Here is a 27758-nt window from a genome sequence, read left to right as displayed (position 1 = left end):
TGTGGAAGTCATTTTGTGGTTTGATTCCAGGAGAGGCCTCCTATTGAAAAATCCCTCATCCCATGAAGTGAGATGTCTGTGTTTTATAATTAGGCTCACGTGGTGTATATTTTGTAGAGCTAGGAGGCTGCTAACAATACATTTAGTGAATGTAAATGTTTATTTTTGATTAAAGTTTGCTTAGAGCATTTTAAGCTATATACTTCATTGCATTTTAATTTTTAAACAATTGATGCAGCTTGGAAAGCAATATTGGAAAAAACAACCAGTCAATAAGGAAGGATTATAGGGCAGTTGTCTATAGGTTGCCTGAATCTGATGAAAATGGGGAAGATCATGGAGAAGTAAACAGAAGACAAAACTTGCAGTTTTGCATAAAGTCAGGGTGCTGTTCTGCATAATGTGTCAAACCACCACAGGTTTCATAAGGTGAACATATATTCATAATATTGCTGAGCAAAATATTGTATATTACAATATTATTTTTCCAAGTCCAGCATATATGGTATATGGATTTTGTATGTTGCTTTGATGCCAGATTAGTTTTTTTATTCCTGCTGTAAAATTATGAAATAAAGTTCTAAGATTAGGTATTTTCCTTAGCTAGTATAAAATGAGTACAGATGTATGTAAACATGAGTATAGTAGTTCCAAGGAGTGCAGTGAAGTGAAATATTTTTTTCCAAAGGGATGGCTTGATATGTTTTGAAGAATTGTCTATGATCCGAGTCTTCAAGGGCTTGAGAACACGGTCCCACTGGGTCAAAATTGTATTTCTAGCTTTCTCCCACTTTCCAGGTCCACAGAGGCGATACTGGTAAGAGGTGCAAGGACCAAAGAAGACCTTCAAAGCTAGTTTGGGATCCTGTAGTAAAAGTAATGGCACATTGGGCTTAACCCCTATGCAAACAGCAATTTCATCCATGTAGTGAACAAATAATTCCTTTTTTTTCTCTGTGTTGGAAGTACCCCTGGAGCAGAAGACAAATGGAAATAATAATCAGTATTCTGTAGTTATAGATGGAGAAAAAGATATGGAACTTATGGGGCAATTGCTATGCCATGTGTTGGAGACAGCCTGGTCTGTCAGGTGGGGAATTAGTCTGGAATCTTTACATGGGCATCAGAAGGGAAAGTGCAACCCCCACCCCCCTGAATACCATTGAACATTATGTAGTCTGGCCCAAGTGCAAAGCATTAGTCTGGAAGATTGCTGTGAAATAGGTATGAGCAATAAAGTAGCTAATTGAACTCTTCATGTGTGGATCTGTTGTTCATGCTTGATACCACACTGCCTTTGGCACTGGGAACTGTAGTTCAGCAACATTCAGAGGAACATTTATTGTGAACTTTGATGTGATAAGTTTGACTGAAAGAAGTCATTCTAGATCCAGACATTAGTGAAAGCCAGAGAGTTGTGAAAGTGGAATTTGTTAAAATAAAATAGCAGCAAATGGCAAAATACATAGTAGGATATAGTAGAGAACAAATTAAAGATGCTATATAGCAAATTTACTTCAGTTTAAATGTACATGAAATTAAATAAAATATCCTTGACCAGATTCATATCCTTTGGGGTAGAATTTTGTGCATACAATTTACAGTCCAATATCATAATGAATAAAAACCTCTATCCCTGCATTAACCCATGGCATATTGAGTAATAGTTTGACTTTACTTTTTGAAACTAAAAAGAAACCTGCAAGATCTGAAACATCAGAAACCATAGAAATGTTTGAAATACAGAAAGGTTTCTTCCTCTGAAGTTAAATGTGACCCATTCATTTATAGATCAGTTGAATGTTATGTCACAGCAAATTATCTTTCACCCAGAGCAGTAAATTGCTCAGATCTCCTCATGTTTTGCCTTGTCCCTGGGGTCTGTTTACCTCTCTCTTCTCTAGCACAAGAAAAACTCAGTAGCTGACCATTCTCTATACTAACTGAACTTTTTACTCTACAAATAATGGGACCTAAAAAATCACCTCCTGGAAAGCCTGGCTTTGCTGCCTCTGCCCCGACATCTGCAACCTCCAGTCCTAGTACACAATCAACGATAACAGCTTTGATGCCACCTAAATCTATGGAGATGGAGTTTCAACAAATGTTCCAACAAATTCTACAGGGGCAAGAGGAAATAAAAAAAAACAATTAAAAGAGATGAAAGAAGAAATCAAAGAGAACCAAGTTCAAATTAATAAAAACTCACAGAGACTGGATCTTTTGGAGGGTGGGATGGCTGAGATGAGGGAGGGGATGGAGGGGATGCAGAAGGGAAACAAAGAACTTGACACCCAGCAGATGAAAATAGAGTTTGAGAGAATGTCTTTTTATCTTAGATTTCAAAATGTGATGGAGGCAGATGATGAAAACATAAGGGACAACATGACAAACATTTTGGCTGAATACATCCAGAAAGAGAAACAACAGATGGGGTGGGAAATAGACCTGGTTTATAGAGTGAACTCAGCCTACGCTAGAACACACAACGTTCCCAGGGAGGTACACATTAAATTCCTTAGAAAAAGTACAAGAGATGAAATTCTGAGTGCACAAAGGGGGCAAGTCCTGACATACAAAGATAAGGAGATAACCATTCTGAAACAGATCCCCAAGAAAGTGAGGGAAAAAAGAAAATGCTATTTGCAATTAGCGAATAAATTATACCAGAAGGGGGTGTGGTTTAGATGGTTGATGCCTGAAGGTATGCTAATATTCTGGGAGGAGACATGAGTTAGAATTAATACACCCATAGAGGCACAGGCCTTTATGGAAAAAAACAAACTACTCCTAGAAAAACCTGATGATTCTTCATCAGTTACACAGGACATGGGAGGGGCCGGAGCCATGTCGGCGGGGGGAGATGGGGCAACACCGAGAAAGCTCAGATCACAAAAATGAGTAAGAAAATCCACCTGACATAAACGGATCGAAATTATTAACTGAATTTATATGCTGACTATATGTTACTACTTAATAATGAATTATGTGCAAATGTATACTATGAGTATGGGGGGGGGGGCGCACCTACCGCACACTGCAGTTGCCAAAATTTGTAACTTTCCCCCTACCTTTTTCCTTTGTAAAATATCAAAAAAAACCAATAAAACTTTGTTATATATAAAAAAGAAAAACTCAGTAGCATATTATTTGCTTTTTCTTAATGTTATTTCTGATTAAAACAAAAACAACGAAAAATTCTGCTCATATATATCCAAACCAAGCATATAAGAAGGGTTACCTGGAATCAAAAGTATCTAATTAGAAGTGTCTAACCACACAGAAGAGCCACAATTGAATAACTCAGATGCTTCTAGGTAAGATTTGTATTGTGCCTCATCCACATAATTTTACATTAAAAAGGGTGAGCATTATAATACGTTCTCCCTCTAACTCTTCCTTTATCCTCTTTATCCCACTCAAAATCCAAAGGAAAAGAGAAAATACTATGGCTACACAATATCTTTTTCTTAATGGTATTAAGTCTGGAAATATTTCATGAGTCAAGGTGTAGTGGAAGTTATTTTCTGTGGCCACATGATGGCACCATATGGACAGTTGACAACTACAAACTGCACCAATATACACAATATTTTCTTCTTCTAGGGTTTAAGGCTTCTATGGTTTAAGGATTTTCAAACATGTTCTATGTTCTCTAATGCCATTAAAGGGACAGGGGCTGATAATAATACTCTTCTGCCTCAAGGATTCTAAAATATTTCTTTTTATGTTTAGTAAATTTCACATTTCTATTCAGAGGGTACATTGGGTAGCTCTGAAAATAGCCATTCAGCATCTATTTAGGTTAAAAAAAACTTGATAAAGAATATTAAAACAGCCAGAATTACATACACTTCTGTACCTGTTAGCTTTTTTACCTATATACTTGAAGCAGCAACTCTTAGGCCACAGCTATATACCAGTAATATCCACAAGCAGTATGCCAAGATAAAATGTTTTGTCCCAATTGTTGATCCTTACAATGCTGCAGTAGCAAGAAAGTGGTATGTTCTACCCTTACTGTTTCAATGCAGGGCAAATTAAAGAAAGTTACTGGTAAATTCTCCCAGCTTCCCTTCCCATTATGTAACCCTATAGGCAGAAAAAGCAACCTTCGATTGTAGTCTGTGATGCAGGAATGGGTCAGAATAGGCAGCTGCTTAAATGTGGTCTCACTAGTGCTGTATAAAGCCGTACTACTCTTCGTGTGATCTTGAAACTATTCTTCTGTTGATGCAATCTAGGACTTCATTAGCTTTTTTGGCAGCTGTAGCACATTGCTGGCTCATACTTATGTGATGGTCTACTAGAGATGCTGGTCTACTATAATAAAGATTTGAACTGATTTGACAAACAAGATTTAATAAGAAATTTGAAAACCATTTGTGAGGCATTATATGGGTAGATGTCCAATCTTTCCATGATCAAATGGCATATCCTAATTCTGAGTTACCACATCATTGATGAAATGAGCTAAATTATAGTGTGTCAGGAGAAAAGAGAAAAAGATACTTTAAAACTGGAACAGATAAAGATTAGTTAAACTGATTCAGCTAGGGTTTGAGGATGAGATGAAGACAATGTCATCAGGACATGGTATTTAAAAACTGGAACATGTTCATCCTGTAGTTAGGGGGATATGAGCTTAAGACCTTAGGCTCAATTTTTCTTTCTTAAATCAGTCAATGTCAGGACCAGTTGCTAAAATGCACATAAACATGTTCAAACAAATTACCAGGAGTTGAGCTGAGTGGAATTACAGATTATTTGTTTACATTTAATAAAACAGTGTGGATCTTTGTTATGCCTTTTCCAATTTACTTCATTCTTTGTGATATGTTTTGTCTCATCTTATTTTAGGAGTGTCATGTCTTCTCTTTAAAGAGTTTCTGTCTGTTAACTTCTTCCCAGGAACTTTGCATATACCTTTCAGGGTATTTGCTAGAATGATACCTTGAATTAATGTTTGTTGAATCTCTGGGTTAACATTTTCTCTTCTAATTCACTGAAGCTGAGAGGCAAAAAGTACTAACTACAGCTTTTAAAATAATATACAATATTTCATACTTTTTAAGGAGCCTTTTCTTCTGCTTAGCAACGTCATTCATCATTCTGTTCATTGGAGGCAGCTTATTAAATCCTGGTAAGGAAAAAAGAAACAGTATGGATGAGTTTTGACCATGACAACCTCAGCTGTTGCTTTGAGTTTCTTTATGAGAAATGGCCTGTTAGGCTCACACTTTGTGGCTAGTTACAATGCCAACTATAAGATGGTCATCTTATTAATCATGTTACAGATCATTAACCAAAGTGTTCACAGCCTCTGTTTAGTTTGCTATAGAGAACAAGTTTCTAAGTAATCTGTCCACTGTCATTCTGTCTGTCTGTCCCATCCATCCATCCCAGCAACTTCTGAGGTTTTACTCATATGCCACTACATGAGAAATACAAATCAATCAGTTTCTCATTCATTTTTCAGAACCAAGCACACAAGATATGTATGTGAAAAACAATGGTGTGTGAACTAAAGGTCTTAACTAAGTGTTGTTTTTCTGTTATCATGCACTGATTTGTAAGAGATTAAAAACCAGCAATATTAAACATCCACAAACTACTTAAACTTTCTATATGGGTTTAATTCATGTGTACAGTATTGGTTAATACTTATGTTGCATTATACACCAATCATAGCCCTTCTGTTCTACTAATCAATGCCTATATCTTTTAAAATCTCTTTTTGATTTTTTTTCCTGATTGCAGAAAATAGACTTCAGCAACAGAGTGGTCAATGCCTGGAATGCACTACCTGACTGTTGTTACATCCTCAAACCCCCATAACTTTAACCTTAAACTGTCTACTTTTGACCTTACCCCATTCCTAAGAGGTCAGTAGGGGGGTGCATAAGCACACCAGCGTGCGCAAGGTCCCTGTCTTACTGTCCCCATTTATTTGTACCCATTTCCTGTGTTCTTATTCCTGTTTATTCTTATTCCTGTTATCTTGTACATGAGTGACAAACTAAATAAATAAATAAAAATAAAATAAATACATAATTTGGAACTTTCTCTGCTACAAATGAAACAGACGACTATCATCTTGTTTGTCTATATCCTGCATTTTTTTTGGTGAAATCTTCTTTATCAGCTATTTTGCAAGCAGCTATATTGCTTAATTGGGCAGCTCTGTAATTATCTACTTCAATACTGAATATTTGCATTTTAATCCTTAACATTAAAAAGTGTGGTTATACGTTATCTTTGTTTCCTTTTGATGTATTCATGTCCTGTGAGACTGAATCATTTTTCAAATTAGAAAGAGTTTAATCATCTGATATTTATTTTATTTTGCAGCAAAGCTAGGAAGTGAGATTATAGAAATTCAACATTTTCATTTTGACTATTAATTGCCAGAAAGACAGTACTGAATGATGTGAGAGTCCCATCTTTCTTGCAGTGTTACTGGAAAGATATCTCCTTTCTAGATGCTACTTGGAAGGTAGGCAACAATCCCCGAAATTTCCAAGCCACTATACCAGAGCAGGATATGGAACCAGGTTATGAAGACCCAGAAGTTTTGGGCAGAAAAAATTTGGGATACCCAGTATTCCACGCTGTGGGACTCAGCAATCATCGTGACATACAATACAATATAATATAATGCAATATCTAAATATTAGCATATTTTGACCATCTTGAAAATGTGGGCTGAACTTGTGAAAGGTATGAACCCTGAAAATGCATTTGCAAGATCTCCCTAATTGCATTTTGATGGATCTCATAATATAGAGGCCAGATGCTTAGCTGGCATTCTAGAAACTAACATGCCATTTAATTACAATGTAGCATTGTGATGAGATTTCTATGGTTTTTGGCTTCATAAAATGTAAAGCTCACATGGGTGCAGACAAACATGAGAATATTTTAGTATTAAATGTAATATTAATATTAAAGTGGAAAGCAAATTAAAGTTGAAATATACTGTTTATAGATTAGCCCTACCATTAAACACTCTTGTAACCCAGCGAGCCTGAAGTTCCACTGCTGGTAGAATAGATCCTGTTACTGAAATAAAACCTATGAAGGCAAGTGTGGGCTTCTGCAAGTGAGGAGGGAATACTTGTTTATAAAGGAATGTACTACTTTTGCAAACATTGCGAACCGATTCTTCCAGGAAGAGAAATGAAGCAGCATAGCCTGTGGTAAAAATGATCACATCTATATTTTCTTCTACAGTTCCATCTTCAAATATGGCAGAAGTCTCAGTAAACCTCTTCACATTTGGCTTTACAACCACTGAACCACAGAGGATGTAGCTGGGCAGTTCGTCATTTACAATGACATATGTCAATGAACTGTCAATGAAAGAACAAAAGTAGAAAGAAGCACTGTTAGTTCAACTATCCCCATTAGCCTAGTCCCATTTTCAAGTATTACCCCATTTTGCTTCTGAAAGACTTATATTGACTCACACTGCAGAGACAAAAAATGTCAGCATACCTTTTTACTTCCATCACCTTCCTTAACTGTTGCCTGGATATTAAATACTTCCAAATGTTGGGTCGTTCTTCAATTGTTAGAATTAGATCGCAGATAGAAGATAGCAGAATTTTGATGCTAGTCTGACTTGCCATTAACTGCTACAGAAATTTCTTTCTCCTATTTTTACCTCAGATTTCAGTATGTTTAGGCATAGATTATCCTCCAAATGAGATATGAGAAGTGACCCTAGTTAAGTAGTTGAGTGGCTAGTTTATCAGCAGATGGACAATCAAGTTGTTAACAGATCAGCCTGAATCAGCCTGGGTGATAGATTTGGTACAGGGGCCTACAGATATAATCTCTTCTTTATGAGATCAGTTCTAAAATGTCTAAATTTATTTCTTCTAATTGTCAATGTGCAAATGATACTCTGCTTTTAATGCCTCTTGTAACTGAGCTAGTGTTCAGTTCTCAGTTTTCTGAGAAAGCAAAAATAATTGTGTCTCATAAGCAACAAGTTGCCCAATATGGATTTGAGAATTCTCCAGGAACATAGTTCACAGAACACTTTGGGAAAAGGCTCAAGAATCAGCAAATAGTCTAGCTAGTGATTTTAACAGTATATATTTTCCTGAGGAAGGGAAGTTTGTTAAAAATGCACAGGGAAAAGAAAATTTGACAACAGACCTCGATCTTGCAAAGAGCAAATTAGTTTTTACTTACTAGTAGACTTCATCTTTTCTAAGCTCAGCATTTCGGCAAATACAATGTAATCGGTGGTGGGTTTCAAAAATTTTCACCACTAGTTTGGTGGGAGTGACTAGATGGGGGGCATGTGACTGAGTGAGAGTGGCCAACTTGACATCACTCATGCACATGCCCACTCAGTCACACGACCACCCCACCAAGCTACGCCCACCCAACCGGTGGCAAAAAAAATTGGGACTTTTTGACATGTGTGACCCTCCAGCTCATAGCCCAGATCCAGTTCCAGACTCAGTGGGGTGGCGGTAGTCATCTCAGATTTCCCTCCATCGCCCTTCCTGGTTTAAAAAGTGTGGCCGGTGGGCCGCAGGTCCACAGAAACAAGGTCGCCTTCTCTCCTTGGTGAAGCCACCCTGAGGTCCAGTGGGAAGCCTTTTTCCTGCATGCTTATCTTTCAGATGGGACCCAACTGGCTCGGTGGTAGCAGCCCTGCTCAGCATGCCAGCAGGAATGGGGTGCTCCAGCTGCAACCGCGGGGAAGGCCCATCAGAGGCGAGAAAGGGCGCTCCTCCCATAGCTGTCACAGAAGCCTCCCGGGAGAGCTGCTCCCCACCTCCCCAGGTGAGGCCCACAGCTCGCGCCAGATTGAGGCCGCTGCCACTGCTGCTCTCTCCCTTTGCCCAGTTGGCGGGAGCAGCAGTGGTGTCGGTCAGACTGCTGGCTCTCAAAGAGGCGGCCTGGAGGCTTCTTCGTGCAGGCACATCCCTTGGACTTACAAATCCAAGGGATGTACATGCACGAAGATGGCAACGGCAGCAGCTTTCTCACCAGCCGACTGGAGGACTTTTTGGCATCCTGCGGCCAGCAGCTGGCTGGCAAAGAAGCCTCTCAGTCACTGGGTCTCGAAGAGGCGGAAGCTGGGAGGCTTCTTTGCCAGCTACCACAAAGAAGCCTCCCAGCCAGGTCTCAAAGAGGCAGCAGCTGGGTGGTTTCTTTGCCAGCCAGCCACTTCCCAGCAGTGGCAGCTGGCTGGGGGCTGCCAAAAATTCCAGTCAGCTTGCCTTCCGGACTCTGGACCAACTGCTGTGGAAGGTAAGTAGCCCAAAGAAAGAGGCGGTGGTGGGGGAGGAAGCGGGGCTAGAGCTTGGGCCATAGGGCAGAGCGGTGAGAGGGTGGCGGCTCCGGGCAAGGCCAGAGCTGGGAAATGGTGCATTCCCTGACCTGGCTGAGGTGGGTGTCTCCAGGGTGGTGGCTCCAGGGCAAGGCTGGAGCTGGGGAATGGCACATTCCCTGACCTGCCCGAGGTGGGTGGTGAGAGGGCACTAGCTGCAGGGCCTCAGGGAATGGTGCATCCCTGGGGCCCTGGGGCCCGACCCAGGGCAAGCGGGTGGCATGCTTACTTACCTTTATTAAGCTGAGCAAAGCGGGCAAGGCATGGAGGTGATCAGCAAGGTGCGTAGCTGGGGCCTGGGCTGCATGGCAAAGGCATATATAGGGCTTGGATGGGTGGGGCAAGCATTGAGCGAGTAAGGGAACATCGGGCAGGTGGGGCAAGCCAGCATTGGGTGGTCAGACGGGGTGAGCGAGCGGCGATGGGGTTCGGGGGCATGGCCAGCTGCCCATTGCTACTGGTTCTCTGACCTCGGGGAAATAGCCTCCACCAGTTTGCGTGAACAGGTGCGAACCGGCTGAATACCAACTCTTAATGTAATGCATAGAAAAGGAGATTACCTTTCAATAGGGATCAATCCATAATTCTTATGATTAAACCATTGATTGAATGTCTTTGCCAATAACTTGTCCTTAATTCTGACAGGAAGAAGTCCTTGAATGAAGTTTAGAAATCGAGTTTGGAAGACCATATCACTAGGCCAGCCAGCTTTTGACATCCGACTTAGTACCCAGGCTCCATTTCTGGTGCTGAGAAAAACCTAAGGGGCGAAAAACTGAAAAGAGCATTCCTAGGAACTCTCCAACTACTCCAACTTCTAGTGATCTTTTAGCACTAAAAGGCAAAAAGGAGGCTAAATCCTTTTTTGGTAAATTGGTAAAATAGACAGCATTACTAATACATCCAAAACAAAAACATTAAAACAATATCCAATTGAGGCACATAGCATGGAAGAACAATATTATATCAGGCTTTCAACTAAGGATGTGAGAATAATATGACCTAATAATGTATAACCTATAAGAGGCTACAGAATATGGCAAGCTAAAAGCTTTTGGCAATATTTTCAGGAAAGAATTAGAAAGCAGTACAGGAAGGACAATAATTCTGAAATACAGGTACAGGTAGTTCTTGACTTATGACCAAATTTCTGTTGTTAAGTGAGACAGATCTTAAGTGAGTTTTGTCCCATTTTACAATCAATCTTGCTATAGTTATTAAATGAATCACTGCAGTTGTTAAATTAGTAACATGGTTATTAAGTGAATCTGGCTTCTCCATTGATTTTGCTTGTCAGAAGGTTGCAAAAGTTGATCACGTGAGCCCAGGATATTGCAACCGTCATAAATATGAACCAGTTGCCAAGCATCCAAATTCTGATCACGTGACCATGGGGATGCTGCAACAGTCGTAAGTAAGAAAAATGGTGATAAGTCACTTTTTTCAATGCCATTGTAACTGAATGGTCACTAAATGAATGGTTGTAAGTCAGGGACTACCGGTAGTTAAGGAACATTTCATTGCATCATTATGATGTCTTAAAATAGGAACATTTTGGTGATGTCTATCAACTACCAGGCCTTTTGTTAGGATTTTGCAGCCCATAAATAGTTTTCTGAACAAAGCCTTTAGACCTATACTTGAAGGAAATAGGAAACAACTAAAGTAACATCATAAAACTGATAAAATGAAAGTTTTCAGGAGATGCATATGCTTAAACCAGCTTTGTTGCAATAGCTATGCCAGTCATAGCGACTCAAAAGAAATTACGGTAGTAATAAAAATTCTACTTAATATTTATTTGCCGTACACTTAGCATATGACTCCTCATGAAAGGAGGCGTGAAAGAGCCCCAGGTAGGACCTGTCTTTGCACTAAAGATATGGCAAAACCATGTTTCACTGCTTCTGACTCTGCTCTTTTAAAATTGATATTGTGTAATGATGATGATGATGATGATGATGATGACAATGACTCCAAGGTGATCACTTATTTCCTACTGAAGAGTAGGAGCATAGCATAACTGATTCAGCAAACAATACCTTGGCAGCTATGCGGCTCACTTCCACAGCAACATCGCCTCCAGTGTTCCCAGCACCAAGTATCAGAACTTTTTTACCCTCCAATTCTTTTGGATCTCTGTATTCCCTGCTATGTATGTAATGACCTTTAAAGTTTTCAAATCCTGTAAAATGGCAGAGAAGACAATGTCACGTCTCATGAGATATTTCCTCCTGACAATAAAAAAGAGTGTTTTTTTACCAGCTACTCAGAACAGTGCCAAAGGTACTTTATTAAACTTTACAGTGTATATATATATACACTGTAAAGTTTTATATATAAAGTAAGAAAAAAAGAAAAAACTCCCTCCCTTTTCCAGCACCTTAAAGCTACAGGACATGAAATTGATTTTGAAGGAACCAAATTAATCTCCAAAACTGAACACTTCAACAAGAGAATAATTATGGAAGCTATCAAAATAGAGAAATACCCCCACAACATGAATAAACGTGACGATACGTCCCACCTACCAGACATCTGGAAACCAGCCCTAGTCAACAAACGAGCCCCACCCACCACCCAGGCCGTTACAAAACAAAACAACAACGGACACACAGCCAGCACCAATCAGCACCAATCTACCAATCATGATACAACCACACAGCCAATCAATCCACTTACTGAAACAAAGCCAGCATTCCACACACCCCCAACAAGATTTATAGAAAGACGGCAGCTCTGACCACGCTTTACTCACACAAACACGAAGCCAAAAACACCAGCCTGAAGATGGCGAGTGAGACCTCGCCGAAATGTTGCCAAGAAATCTCAATCTTACACGGGAAAAGACCCGAATACAACAAGACCAGCATACCTACACCTGTGAAAATCTACGAATATATATATCAGAGGCTATCTGCCAAGAGAGTTAGGGGAAATACTGTACCATAGCAAGAGACGGCTATATGGCCCTTAAACCTTGGATTTAATTCTCTCAAAGCATCTGTGAGTGCAAATATAGCACCTCTCTGCAACACCTTAAAATGTCATTTTCTTTATTGACTCCCTTGATATTCTGTATAAGAGTTTTTTAGAAGCACTTGATTTGGTCTACTGACAATATTATACTGGACTAAATAGTCCTGATCTACTGGAGCTCCAACATTATCAGATTTATTCAACTGTAAATGGAACTGATTTCCTTCTGTTTTCTTTCCATGTAACAGGGCAACTTATTTCATTGTCTCTGCCTTAAGTAGATATGCCATCTCTCTTTTATGAAAAAATTGAAATTGAAAAAGATATGATAGGAATTGTGTAATTTTGAGAACATAAATAGCTACCATGGGTGGAAATGGGGTAGACTAAGATAACAGTGAGATAAGGTGGTTTTAGGTCTTTATCCCTACTGTAATTTCCATTACAATTGCCTCTCTGCTTTCTGAGTCTGCTGTCCTTCATGGGAGAAAAATCTTCTTTTGGAATCATTCTTCCCATTGAAAATAAGCAAGCATATGGGGAGGATAGCAATTCTCATATTGCAAGAACATGTAATAAAATTGCTTTTTGCCCAGACTCTTCCCCACTGGCTATTTATTGTTCAAATTATACATGCCAAGACTAGAAAGGTGATGTTAGTGTAATCCTGGATAGCCCCAAAAATTATTACTGGCAAACCATACCCAATGAGTAGTCCTTACTGTACCACATCTATGTGTAGGGAAGTAAGCAGTGAGGTACCAGAAGGTTCGCTCTTGCAGATGACACTAAGGTGACAGGAATAGCCAACACTCCAGAAGACAAACTCAGGATCCAAAAAGATTTTGACAGACAATGGACTTTATCCAACAATATGAAATGTAATGTGGAGAAAAGCAAAATTTTACCCCTAGGTAGGAAAAACCAAAGGTACAAGTACAGATTAGGTGAAACCTGGCTCAAAAACACTTAACTGTGAGGAGGACTTTGGAATCCCAGTGGACGATCACTTAAGCATGAGTCAGCAGTGTGCGGCAAAAGCCAAAGAAAGCTAAATACAATCCTTGGTGGTATAAACAGAGGCAAAGAATCAAAATTGGGAAGTATTAGTATCGCTTTACAAATCCGTAGTAAAATCACACCTGGAATACTGCATCCAGTTTTGGTCACCACATTACAAAAAAGATGTTGAGACTTTGGAAAAAATGTAGAGAAGTGCAATTAAGATAGTTAAAGGCCTGGAGACAAACACTTATGAAGAACGGTTACAGGAATTGGATACAGCCAGTCTAGAGAAAAGAAGAACTAGGGGTGACATGATGACATGATAGCAGTATTTCAGTATTTGAGGGGCTACACAAAGAAGAGGAGGTCAACTTATTTTCCAAAGCACCAGAAGGCAAGACAAAAACAATGGATGGAAACCAATCAAGGAGAGAAGCAACCTGGAATTAAGGAGAAACTTCCTAACAGTGAGGACAATGAACTAGTGGAATAGCTTGCCTTCAGAAGTTGTGGGTTCTTCATCACTGGAGGTTTTTAAGAAGAGACCAGATAGCTATGTGTCTGAAATGGTATAAGGTCTCCTGCTTGAGCAGGGGGTTGAACTGGAAGACCTCCAAATTCCCTTCCAGCTCTATTCTGATTAATTGAATGCCACTGATGACATATCTTAGAGTGGTTGGGCATGTTTCTTCTGCTAATCCCCTATGAAGGACAAAGGGAAGGCTACAGATAGTCCTCTATTTATGACCACAATGCAACCCCATTTGTTAACATAACATTTGTTAAGTGAGTTTTGCTCCATTTTACATCCTTTCTTGCCAGTTGTTAAGTGAATTACTGCAGTTGATATATTAGTAATCTGGTTGCTAAGTGAATGTGGTTTCCACATTGACTTTGCTTCTCAGAAGGTCACAAAAGGTGACCACATGACCTTGGGATACAACAATGGACATAAATATGAACCACTGCCAAGCATCTGAATTTTGATCACATGATTGAGGGGATGCTGCAAGGTCATAACTGTGAAAAATGGTCATAAGTCAATTTTTGTTGATGTTGTTGTAACTAAATGAACAGTTATAAGTTGACAACTGTCTGTATTATTATTCTAAGTTGGTGTATAGCTGGCCACTGAAGTCTCTTGGCAGTTTATAATATAACAACTATCTTGATGTTAGATAGTTAAAATAACAATTAAAATCCAGAACACAAGTTAAGTAAATAAAATGAATAACTAACAATTAAGCAACAGTTATAAACCAAAAAGGAATCCAAAGTCTTTTTTAAAAAGTTAATGGAAACATCAGGACCCTGAACTCTGCAGGAAAAACATTCCACAGAAATGAAGTCTCAGCCAAGAAGGCTTGACCTGAGTCAATGCCAGGTCAACCCCCTGTAGGTAAACATCATCACTGCTCTCGGCAACTGTGGCAGTTCCTATATAAAGAAACATTCTATCAACCAACCTGGACCAAAGTTTTGTAGTATTTGCAACCAGCATTTTGCCAGGAAATGAACAAGCAGCCAGTGCAATAATTTGAGCACCCATATGATATGGGCTCTTTGCATTTTCCCACAAACCAGTTTGGCTCTTGATTTTTATATAAACTGAAGTTTCTAGACTAGACACAAAGGTAGCCCAGCATACAGCATGTTACCATTGTTCAGCCTAGAGGTCACCGGCGTGTGTCCTGTACTATTTTAAGGTCATTTTTGTCCTCCCCCCAAAGAATGTACTTGGCTTTTTCATCGATGATCAAATCATGGATTATTTATTTTATTTTGAATCAACCTGGCATTATAAAACAGCAAGGCCAGTTTCTTTTAAAATAGCTGGAACCATAATCACATTGGCTTATTTGTATTTAGCAAATTTGATCAAAACTCACCAGGAAAAGAACCTAAGGGTAGATTAACGTCTGTAAAATTGCCACTGCAGATCATAACTGCATCAAAGACAGTTGATGCCTTTTTTCTGTTAGCCTCTGTGTAGACCACCCATTGTCCAGTAGTTGTGAAATCTGGATGTTCTCTGATGCTGTATACTGTAGTCTTGTATAACCCCCAAACAAAACAAAATAACTCAGCATCATTATAGAGCAACGATGTCCCCAATTTTGCTATTATTTTGTGTTCTATTGGGATTTGTGAGGATTACTAGATAAGAGGGTAGAACTACTCAAAAGGCATAATAGTTGACAAGAGCACTAAGCACTCAGAAGAAATAATAAATCTCTCACTGCTATCCATATCTAACAGGAACTGTGTGTACCCTTTTCTAAGCCAATTAAAGTGTAAACTCCAGGTTTTTACAAGATGTGGTATAACCCACTCAAAGAGTGTTGTACACATGATCAGAAACACTATATTTCTGGGTATAACAATGGAATAAAATTTCTAATAAATAAATAAAATACTGTATAGGGGTAGGAGGCAGACTGCAAAGAGCTTCCCAAAGGCAGCTGCCTAGATGTTAAAGCAGGTCCCTTCCAACTCTATGATTCTATGGTTCTATTGAATCTCTCTAATATAGTGGAGTTCTAATATTTTTAACATATCATAATGGTTGAAATGTCACTTAACATTTACAGTCCTTTCCTATTCCGACTGTTGCAGAAATACCTATTTCCCCCTCACCTTAAACTGAATGCAGTCCAGAAGGTGAAAATGTTTAGCATAATCCTTGAGGTACTCCAGGACTAAGGAGTGATGTAGGTAGTTAGGGCAGCTTTCTGGAAATGGGAAGTCACTGAAGCAGGTCATTTCCTTGGACGTGTTGCTCACCACAGATCTGTAAACATTGGTCCTTCCCTTTTCAGGAATGTCCTGTACAATGGTTGTATATAATATAGTAAAATGTTTATAAGTCTTTAAAAATCATTTTTGAAAGTGTTTTGCAATGCAACCTACTATTTACATGTAATCTGCTTTAGCCAAGGGATAAATCTAGTTTTATTTAATTCTGCTGACCACTGATATATAGCTACCTTTATTTTAATGACCTTAGCTGTCCAGCTTTGGACAACAAAATGAGTGGCATATAAATGTAAATATTAAAGAAATAAATAAAATGACGTTGCATTTTCATCTTATTCTACAATCAAATTTTAATTAAATATGTGTTTATACGTTCATTTGTTTCATTTTAACATTCCAAAGGAAACTTTTGGTGCAAGGAGAGTTAAGAACACAAAAAGGGTATCTGTGACACACTGATATACAGGTGAAACTCGAAAAATTAGAATATCATGAAAAAATTCATTTATTTCAGTAATGCAACTTAAAAGGTGAAGCTAATATATGAGATAAGACTCATTAATGCAAAGCAAGATAGTTCAAGCCGTGATTTGTCATAATTGTGATGATTATGGCGTACAGCTCATGAAAACCCCAAATCCACAATCTCAGAAAATTAGAATATTACATGCAATCAATAAAACAAGGATTGTACGTAGAACAATATTGGACCTCTGAAAAGTATAAGCATGCATATGTACTCAGTACTTGGTTTGGGCCCCTTTTGCAGCAATTACTGCCTCAATGCAGCATGGCATGGAAGCTATCAGCCTGTGGCACTGCTGAGGTATTATGGAAGACCAGGATTCTTCAATAGCAGCCTTCAGCTCTTCTGCATTGTTCAGTCTCATTCTCTCATCTTTCTCTTGGCAATGCTCCATAAATTCTCTATGGGGTTCAGGTCAGGCGAGTTTGCTGGCCAATCAAGCACAGTAATCCCACAGTCATTGAACCAGGTTTTGGTGCTTTGGCAGTGTGGGCAGCTGGAAAATGAAGTCAGCATCCCCATAAATCTTGCCTGCAGAAGGAAGCATGAAGTGCTCCAAAATCTCCTGATAGATGGCTGCGTTGACCCTGGTCTTAATGAAGCACAGTGGTCCAAAGTCCTGTTGCTCAGTGGCCCAAATTCCTCTTCTGATGAGAGGAAGTTTTGCCAAAAGCATCAAAAACTGGTTCAATGACCATGGGATTACTGCACTTGATTGGCCTCTCCATTCTTCCTCCATACTCTGGGTCCTTGGTTTCCAAATGAGATGCAAAAGTTGCTCTCATCAGAAAAGAGGACTTTGGACCACTATGCTTCATTAAGACCAGGATCAACCCAGCTGTCTACCAGGAGATTTTGGAGCACTTCATGCTTCCTTCTGCAGGCAAGATTTATGGGGATGCTGACTTCATTTTCCAGCTGCCCACACTGCCACTGTCATAAATATGAACCAGTTGCCAAGCATCTGAATTTTGATCTCATGATCATGGGGATGCTGCAAAGGTTGTAACTATGAAAAGAGATCATAAGTTGCATTTTTCAGTGCTGTTTTAATTTTGAACAGCCACTAAAGTCAAGAATGATCTGAATTTTAGTTTAATGGACTCAAATTTTCTTTGATGAAACAAGCAACACAGAGAAAAAAATTCCAAACTCCATAATCTTTGGATTCATGTAAAATGTTTCGCTGTTGTTTGAAATACTACATGGGTGGTTTTTTTCAGAATTTTAAATTTGAATTAGTGCTACTCACTGTGAATTGCCAAAGTCCTCCAATGACATCATTTTTTTCAAAGCAGGTAGGTTCCAGTCCTTCTTCTAGGCAGCACTTGATAGAGGCCAGCCCACTCACTCCTGCCCCAATAATGGCCACTTTTCGTCCCATACCTTTGTGTCAGGATAGAAGCTTTTCTGAAGAGGCACCTAGAAAGTTGCACTGGTATTAATTCACACACGACTGTCTGTTCGACACAAAGTGCAAAGGTTATAAATCTGTAGCAATACTTTCATTACTTCCTTGTGAAGTTGCGTAAACAGGAAGCATTTCTCTCCTCCCTTAATTATATATCTTTGCCAGTAAGTATCTGGCAAATTCAAGCACTGTTTATATTGTATACTAGTTGTACCTGGCCACGCATTGCTGTGGCCCAGTCTGGTTAAATGGAAAAGAGAGAAAAGAGAAAGCGCAAGTTTCTAATATGTTTAATTTCACAATGCTTGTGGGTATACAATATTTTTTGTTGTTCCATTCCAGATATAGAGATTGTCTGGTTTGCCGACTCTAGAACACGCAATATATAATTGTCCATGTGAGAAACAATCCGTGTCTAGATCTAAACCGCACAATTCTAAAGATTGCCCTGAGCTTTATTGATGGTGATTGCAAACGCCAATCGAATTGGGAATTGCAATCTCGTAAATTGAAATGGCATATCCGTTGGAATCATAGGAATGTGAGGAATGAGGACATCTTCACCTTTGAAAGGTCCTGTCAAGATTGTTGCTTCTACGACATTGGTCATTAATTTTTTTACTGCAAGCCGTGTACTGTTGCAAAGCTTTGGCTGGTTGATATTTCGCAGCATGATAATTGGCACGCCGATTTGCAATTGCAGTACGTGTGGTGGCATCCCCGGCAGTTGGCAAACGATGGACCTTTTTATGCCAGTAGAAATTCCGCAGCGTGCATTCAATTCATCATTGCCATCACTGATGAAATACATTTGTAGGAATTTATGTTGACCATCTGGGAACGGAAGCACTGAACTGGCTTAATGGAAATGTATGAAAAATCAGTATAACAATGCAATCGGAAACATTGAAATGGAATCGTGAAATATTTAGTATAGCGTGTGTTGCTTTTATGTCCAGCAGATGGCGGTGGTTTTCAAAAAAGCATGTTTTTACAAAAAAGCATGTTTTACCTATCACAGGTGTGACATTTATATACTATACGTATATAAAAACATGCGCGTATTCAAATGCAACGTTGTGTCAAAATTTCAAAGCAATCGGTGAAGAACTTTTGGAGATTTGAGATTTTGAACAAACAAACATTCCATTTTTATTTATATAGAAAGATTGGAATGCAAATTACTGTTATTTTCTCAGGGAGGCTCTTAGGGATTTAACGCTAGGCTTGGCTTGGCAATGTATATAACAGCGATGGCGAACCTTTTTTGGCTCGCGTGCCATAAGTGGGGGGAGTGCAGGGGGGTCGTGTGCAGGTGTGCTGCACCCATAATGCAATGCGCAACCCCAGTGCGCATGCGCGCACTACAGGCGCAACCCCCCCTGGAGGGTAAAAAGTAACTTCTGGTTTGCTCGGAGGGTCGTTTTGAGCGCTCCGAAGGCTTCAGGGACTGTCCGGAGGCTTCCCTGACGCCTCCTGACGGCGTCCGGGGGGTCGGGGGTGGCTGTTTTCACCCTTCCCAGGCTCCTATAGAGCATCTGGAGCCTGGGGAGGGCGAAAAATGGTTTTTAAAAAGGGTGAACTTAGCTGGCCAGCGTGCGCATGCGCATTGGCCAGCTGACAGGACAGCACCTCAAGTGCCCTGACAAATGGCTCCGTGTGCCACCTTTGGCACGCGTGCCATAGGCTCGCCATCACTGGTATATAAGCTATGATTATTTTACTGTTACTTTAAATGCTTAAGAGGTGTAATTGGTTTGTTACCTCATGCAGCTATAAGAGGGAGCCAGAATGGCTGTTAGATCTCTGTTTTGTTAGAAGCTGGTCAGTGTATTTTGAGGTATTGTGGTTTGCTACTGTTTAGCTATGTTTGTTAAACTGAGAACATTGATAACTGAATTACTGAACCGTGTATGACTTGGACTGTTAACTGAACTCTGAATACCTCTATATTTCTACATAGTAAACTACTATATTTTTATACTATTCAGTGTCTCTGTATGCTGGTTTGTGTGTGTTATTCCATATCACTCTCATTACACTTCTCTGCATACTCGCTCTTCTAACGGGGAGCTTAATTACTTAACACTGGTTATGGGCCCAGTGTACCCTGTGTACCCAGAGAGTGCCAGACGTAGCTAAAGAGAGAGTTGGTGTTGATACGCAATACCGTATACAGATAGCTGTTTAGTTTGTGTTTACTATTATGGAGAAGATGGCACACGCACCATCAGCAAATTTATCATTGATAACCCGGTTGGGTGGAACAAAGTATGTTTCCTGGTCAATGAAGTGCAGCCTATTTCTGCTTACTGAAGGATTGTGGGATGCTGTACAGAATCCACCGGATGTGAATTCTTGGGATCCAGATGTCGAAGATGATGCCAAGAAGATAGCAGAGTTTCAAAGATGCAATGAATGAGCATTGTGTATTGGTCTAACGTTGACTGATCAACAGTTAGTTCATATTCGTGGGGAGAATTCTGCAGCAAGATGTTGGGAGAATTTGAAGAAGATATATGTACGTGACACTGTAGGTGCACATATACATCTTACCCGAAAACTGTTTAGGGCATGCATTCTGAAGGGTGGAGATATATTAGCTCATTTAAAGGTTATAAAATGAGTTTTCCAAGAGCTACATGAAAAAGAACTTATTTTCCCAGAGTTACATCAAATTTACATCATTCTGTCATCACTGGATGAGAGTTATGATGATTTTGTTTCGTCCCTCGAGGTCCTAACCTGAAATGAACTAACATTGACTGACATAACTGCACGCCTGTTGGAAGAGTTCAGAAGAAGTTTGGAAAGAGAGCAACTGAGAGAAAAACCACCACAACATGAAGAGTCACCTTCAACTGCCTATACTGTTAGAAAATGTTTTTCTTGTGTGGCAAAAGGGCATATAGTTAGATTCTGTAAAAATGCAAAACGACAGAATACTAGAAAGGCTAAGAAAAATGCTAATGTCAACTTAGGCATGTCTACTTCGACTATCTCTAGAAATGCACCAATAAGCCATGATTCACGGGTTGTTGATAGTGGAGCATCACAGTGCATTACTAGAAATAAGAATTGTTTTATAAAAATGTCTGCTAGCAAGCAGCATGTATCTTTGGCAAATGGATGGAGGGTAAAAGCATCTGGTGAAGGTATGGCAAGGTGTTCATTTGTAAATGAGCATTTATCCATGTTGTATATACCTAAACTGAAATTTAATTTGTTATCAGTAAGAGCTCTAGTTAAGATTGGCTATGTAGTAACCTTTAGGGGAGATAAATGTCTCATAGAGAAAGCGGGTAAAATGGTTACTGCTAATTTAAAGAATGGTTTGTATGTAATGTTTGATGAAAGTGTAGTTAATTCTGTGTATACAAATGCTAACCAGCATGATGAATGCATACATTTGTTACACAGGCGCCTGGGGCATATTAACTTTAAAACATTACAACAAACGGCTAAACTAGTGGATGGTATTAAGTTGAAGACATGTACTAAGTATTTGAACCGTAATGTTTGCAGTAAGGAAAAGAGTAAGGCTAATCCTGCAAACAGGCTAGATGGCTTTAAGACTGAGAAACCTCTAGAAGTAGTATTTGCAGATTTGATAGGTCCCATGAAACCAAGTATCGGGGGTGCACTTTATGTGTTGAGTATTGTGGACTACTATTCCAGATATGGGTTCTGCTATTTAATGAAAGACAAGACAAAAACATTTCAACAATTTTTTAATTGGCTGAGATTTGTGGAAAGAAAGATAAAAGCCAAGGTTATTACTGTAGTTACTGATAATGGGACGGAGTTTACAAATTATAAGTTCCAAACTATGTTAAAAACAGCTGGTATTGAGCATAAACGTTCTGTTCCTTATAGACCTCAACATAATTCGTTTGTAGAACGAAGAGGGCAAACGTTACAAGCTATGACTAGAACCATGTTAGCCGATTCAGGATTGCCTGAAACATTATGGGGTGAAGCCATGATGTGTGCTAATCATTTACTGAACAATGTTGTAAATGTTTCTACTGGAGAGGTACCATTTACTCGTTGGCATGGTAGGAAACCTGATTTGAGCTACTTGCACACATTTGGAGTTCCTGCGTGGGTGCATATTCCAGAACAGATCAGATTAAAGGGACAAACTTGTGCAAGGCAATTAATTTTTATTGGTTATAATTCAAACCATAGATCTTATAGGTTCTGGGAACGTGGGACAATTAAGATCTATCACAGTGCAAATGTGAAGTTTTTAGAGCATGTTGGTTGGGATAAACTGGAAATAAACAATGATGAGGTAGTAATTGAAACTGGAGTAGACAAAAATAAGGTATCAGGAATACCAGAAACATGTGATGAAGAGAAGGAGTCTACTCAGGAGAAGGAAGTGAAAGGTCAGGATGAAGTGATAAAGCAGGAGGACGTTCAGGATAGTCCACCTATAAGCCCTGAGTTACCCAGAAGGTCAACCCGTGTAACGCAGCCACCTGATAGGTATCAGGCATCTGTTGCATGTAAGGTGGATAAGGTACCTGCTGCATTAAATGAACTGACTACGTATCCAACTGAAGATAAAAAAGTAGGGCAAGCTGAAATGAACAATGAGTTTGAGTCATTGCAGGATTTGGGAGTGCTTGACAAGACTGATTTACCTTCAAGTAAATATGAAAGGGAACGTAAACAGGTTTATAAGGGAAAAACTGGAGTGAATGGGAATTATGTAAACCATTATGGATGGAAATTATGTAAACCCCGATGAGTTAGATGATGTTGATATAAAAGGTTCTATGTGTGATAAGAGATGTATTATGAATTGTATCTTGAACCTACATTATATACTGTATTGTGTGTTAAAGAAAAAACATAAATCATTACTGTGATGTTTATGGATTAAGAATGTGAAGTTGTGGGTAAATACATTGACAACCCAAGAGGGGAGAATGTTAGGGATGTAACCCTAGGCTTGGCTTGGCAATGTATATAAACTATGATTATTTTGCTCTTACTTTAAATGCTAATTGGTTTGTTACTTCATGCAACTATAAGAGGGAGCCGGAATGGCTGTTAGCTCTCTGTTTTGTTAGAAGCTGGTCGGTGTATTTTGAGGTATTGTGGTTTGCTACTGTTTAGCTATACTTTGTGTGTTAAACTGAGAATATTGATAACTGAATTACTGAACCGTGTATGACTTGGACTGATAACCGGACTCTGAATACCTCTATATTTCTACATAGTAAACTACTATATTTTTATACTATTCAGTGTCTCTGTATGCTGGTTTGTGCGTGTTATTCCATATCACTCTCATTACGCTTCTCTACATACTCGCTCTTCTAATGGGAAGCTTAATTACTTAACAGAGGCCCTCTTGCCTTTGTTAATACTCACCATTCCTAAACAACATTCTGCTATGCAGTGTCAGAGATACTCATAATAATGGTAAAAATAAATATGGAGAATACAGGGACTCCAGATTCTATTGGTTATGGGGTGGGGGGGGGTGCTCAATCATGAAAAAGGAAAGTAAAAATAAAAAAGTGAATTGTGTACAATATAGCATTTTAAGTCAAGTTAATGAAAGTGTTTGCATTGCCAGGTCATACTATTTTTATTTTTACACCACTGGTTGTTGAATAAGTCAACACTGGTTTGGCACAACTTTCCAAACTCCATTATATGGTTGGTATTTTGCCTTGACAAAACCATGGTAGTTTTATTTCTTTATTTCTAGAGGAGGTGGAGCTGTAGTGGAGGTGAAAGTTCACAGTAAAAGCAAGGTCAATGCCTATGAATGTAGTTTACAGCATTATCACAGAAAAACTCAAAAGGTGACCAAGAGTCACAGGAACTAGCTTTATGTAACAATAATAGAGTTGAAAGGGACCTCAGAAGTCATCTAGTCTAATCCCTGCTCTTGCAGGAGACTTAAAAGCTTCTGGTGATGGGTTACCCATAATTTCCAAAGGCAATTTGTTCCACTGTTCAATTGTTCTCTCTCTTGGGAATTTCCTCCTTAGTTCTAGGTTGCTTCTTTTCTTGGTTAGTTTCCATCCATTGTTACTTGTCCTGTCTTCAGGTGCTTTGGTAAATAAGTTGGCTTCTTCTTCAGTTCAAGTAGTGGGAATACTACTATCATGTCACCTATGCTTCTTATTTTCACTAGACTATACCCAGTTCCTGCAATTGTTCTTTCATATTTTTATGCCCCTAATCATTTTTGTTGCTCTTCTCTGAACTCTTTCCAAAGTCTCAATATCATTTTTCTTTTGGGGTGACCAAAACTCCATCCAAGAAGGGTTACAAGCCATTTAGCATTAGCAGACAGTTGCTAGTAATATAGACTGAAAGGAAGGCAGAAAGTTAAATGCTATGGCAGCATAGTTCTTCTGTTATTTGTGTGTGAATTTGCAGCAGAATCAGACCTACTTCTGGAAGATCTGCATGACTTTTCTTGCACTCCAAAGCATTAGTCTTTCTCCCATTCATGCGTATTCTCTGCAAGCATCAGTTTTCTCTGGGGAGAAATCTAGACAGCATTTAATAGATTCTGGATTAATTTCCTTGACCTGGAGAAATATCGTATAGTCCAGTCTCAGCTTGAATTGGGAACTGTGCCTTGATTATTTCTTCAGTTCAGTAGTTCTTCATTTGAGGATATGTCAGAGGAAGGCACGACAGTTCTAGATGAGCCACATCAAACAAATTGCATTTCACTTAGCACAATGTGTCATCTAACCTGAGAGGTAATTGATATGCTCAAAGCAAAGAGTGGTTTCTTAGCTTTGATTCTATTAATTATGAAAGCAAAGCACTGATAAGTTCCTTCTTTCGTACATTTCCCTGCCTTTTTGAGTAGGGGAGTTCATAATGAAACTGCAGCATGCACTTTTTGAGAAAGGCACACCTAATTACATCCCATACATTTATCTACATGTATCTGTGCACATTTAGAAGCATGGTGAACTTATTCGGAATTTTGCAAAATAAAATCAAACAGAACTAGGAAACGGTGCTGCTAAAAAATGCAGAATTCATTTCTCAGCAGAACATTTCCCTTCCCCAAACAGTTGTAGAATGGTTAAAGTTTTTGGATTTATTTTGTAGAGATTAAATGCTGACCATTAAGTAAATTGCTACAGTGGTGGGTTTCTGCCGGTTCACACCGGATCGGGAGAACTGGATGGTGAAATTTACCGATCCGGTGCAAGGAGGTTCCACTGGTGGACCCGGAAGTAAGTTCCAGGATGCCTGCCCCATCCGTCTCCCTCTGCTCAGAAAAGCGCTGTGTGTGGAGGTCCCTTACTGGCGGGCAGGCGTCCTAGAACCTGCCTGCCAGCAACGGACTTAAACGGAATCACTTTTCAGAGCACGAAGAGACAGGCAGGAGTTTGTGCCGTCCATCTCCCTGTGCTCAGAAAAGCGCTGTCCGAGGAGGTCCCTTACTGGCGGGCAGGAGTCCTAGAACTTGCCTGCCAGCAGAGGACTTAAACGGAATCGCTTTTCAGAGCACGTGGAGACAGGCAGGAGTTTGCGCCATCCATCTCCCTGTGCTCAGAAAAGCGCTGTCCGGGGAGGTCCCTTACTCATGGGCAGGCATCCTGGAACCTGCCTGCCAGTGCCAGGGAGACAGCCAGTGCAGGTGAGCCATGCGGTTGCTCCGATCGCACTGGCGCTCCACCAGCTGCTCGGTTGCAGCCGGACTGGAGAAGTTTCTCTTCTCAGAAATGTCTTCTCAATAAAGCTGTGGCAGCCTGCCTGTCCCTTTCAGGTGGGTCCCCAGGGAGGAAGGAGACCAGGGGGAGGAGGGAGAGGAAAAAAAATGAGATTCTCCCTGCTGCAGCCTTTAAATGGCAGAGAGAAGCCGAACTCCCCCCACCCCCACCCCTTCACAGAGGAGTTGCTGCTCCCTTTATGTGGATATGTGATATTTTGCAAGGACTGGGAAATCTCTCATGCAGTCTCTGAACAAGAAAAATGTATTTGCATGTTAATGGGGGAAACAGGTGGGCTAATTATAATCTTAAACTATTTTTGGCTTATTATACAGATAATTTAATGCAAAGCTGTGCACAGCAGTATTAGATTTCTGTGATTTTTTATCTTCCTTGGTTGGTTTTGGGGAGAGCTATGGAAAGCTAAAACAAATGCTGTGTAACAAGCATTAAACATTCCTTTTGATTAATTGGAGAATTAAAACCAAACATTATTTCAAAGGAGAGAAGTTTCATATCATGCAACTTTCATCAAAACTGATTCACATGCCCTTAAATCTTGGGGGGGGGGGAGAGACAATAGTGAGCATCTAGGAAGTAGGATAGTACTGGCAAATATCTTAGAATAATATTTTGATGCAACTATTATAAATTGTTCAGCAATAATTTAACTAAAAGAATCGTGCATGCTATATATAAATTGTTACTTCTTAGCAGGAAGTCCAATATTTTTTTCTTTGGATTTTCCCATTTGGCTGACTTTTTCAGTACTCCAACATACTATTCTTTTTATTGGGGATATATTTATGAATTTATTTTTTTAAGCAACAGGCCAGAACCTGTTCATATTAATAAGTAAGAAATATGTTGGACATCAAACTTATTTTAAAAATATCATTATGTAGAACTCTTTTTAGTAGTCTGGATTACGGAAGAATTGCAGGAAAATATTAGATAAAACAGAAATAAGCTAAAATAGGGGTGGTGGTGGTGAATCAATTTCTTGCTTCTTGCCCATGTTTTGTTACAAACTACTCTAACTGTTGCCTATTTTTTAGCAATAATGATTACATTGAATATGATATGAATATATAAAGCATGTTATATGGTTCCCGGATCAGAGCTAGTCTATATTTGAATGGCCTGAAGGTGTGCTAACATTCAAGGAAGGTAAAGCTGCAATCTAGGAAAGGCAGTTCCCTCTAAGTACTTGGGAAATAGACCACTTGTGAACCATCTGTAAAACCACCCTGATCGACATATAGAAGAAAGTATGAAATAGGCCTGTATAAATCATTTGGTGGGATTTCAAAACATTGGAAAGTTGTGGGAGTACTTTGGAACATCTACTTCATTGACCAGATCTGGAAGAGTGCTCAGAGCCCTGTAAAATAACTTGCCTAGCTTTAGTACAAATGCTAGGACTGCATGGTACTTTGGATTCTGTTCCAAACAAAGTACTGAAGAGAATACAAGACTGTAAATATAGTACCCACCCACAACTCTTTAAAGTAGATATTTCATGAATCCAGGAAAAAAGGTGCCGCTGTTTTAAAAAGTACCAAGTAGATGCTGTGGCCTTTACATTCCTATATATTCAAAAACAGTGCATAGTCCTAACAAACATTATTATTTAATGAATTTATGTTGTTGCCACTGCTTTAAAGTTAAATTCAGATGTATGGATTCCTCTTTCTTTTCTGTGTAATGTATACCTCTATCTTGACTGGGAATGCTGACATCATCTTGGCCACTCCCACCCGGTCACATGACCGGCAAGCCACTCCCACCCGGTCACATGACCGGCAAGCCACTCCCACAAAGCAGGCCACACCCACAGAGTAGGTTCCAAAAGTTTTTGAAACCCACCACTGATTGTGGACTATCACAAATATTATGTCTTGCACAAAAACAATTTCATTTTTGTTTCCTCTACAACAAACTGCATAAATTTTGGTTTTTACTTTTTCGCAACTCTAACTTTTGTTTTACAAAGAAAGCTTCTTTTTTTCT

General features: G+C 39.4%; 1 protein-coding gene across 1 annotated transcript; it reads right to left on the bottom strand.

Moving 5' to 3' along the window:
* Positions 1–125: 125 nt before the first annotated feature.
* LOC309390175 (dimethylaniline monooxygenase [N-oxide-forming] 4-like) lies at positions 126–27758 on the bottom strand. The gene is made up of 9 exons (XM_081949275.1): positions 27461–27758; positions 17875–18044; positions 15977–16165; positions 15229–15391; positions 11398–11540; positions 9916–10115; positions 7000–7352; positions 5068–5140; positions 126–971 (listed from the first exon to the last, which is right to left on the bottom strand). Exons 2-9 carry the CDS (start codon positions 18004–18006, stop codon positions 587–589), a joined length of 1638 nt encoding a protein of 545 aa, XP_081805401.1. The 5' UTR covers positions 18007–18044; positions 27461–27758; the 3' UTR covers positions 126–586.

Source organism: Natrix helvetica (assembly GCF_964273705.1).
Source record: "Natrix helvetica genome assembly, chromosome: 3".
In the NCBI taxonomy this organism is placed as follows: domain Eukaryota; kingdom Metazoa; phylum Chordata; class Lepidosauria; order Squamata; family Natricidae; genus Natrix; species Natrix helvetica.
The sequence above is the reverse complement of the archived record's forward strand: the minus strand, read 5'-3'. Positions and strand labels throughout refer to the sequence as shown.

What these genes read in the sequence shown, in the direction of transcription:
- LOC309390175 (XM_081949275.1), bottom strand. Translation starts at nt 18,006, where the DNA reads ATGGGACGAAAAGTGGCCATTATTGGGGCAGGAGTGAGTGGGCTGGCC. An exon ending in TGGACTGCATTCAGTTTAAG is followed by an intron (nt 15,392 to 15,976) that starts GTGAGGGGGAAA and finishes GGGTTATACAAG; the next exon opens with ACTACAGTATACAGCATCAG. An exon ending in GGATTGATCCCTATTGAAAG is followed by an intron (nt 7,353 to 9,915) that starts GTAATCTCCTTT and finishes TTTCATTGACAG; the next exon opens with TTCATTGACATATGTCATTG.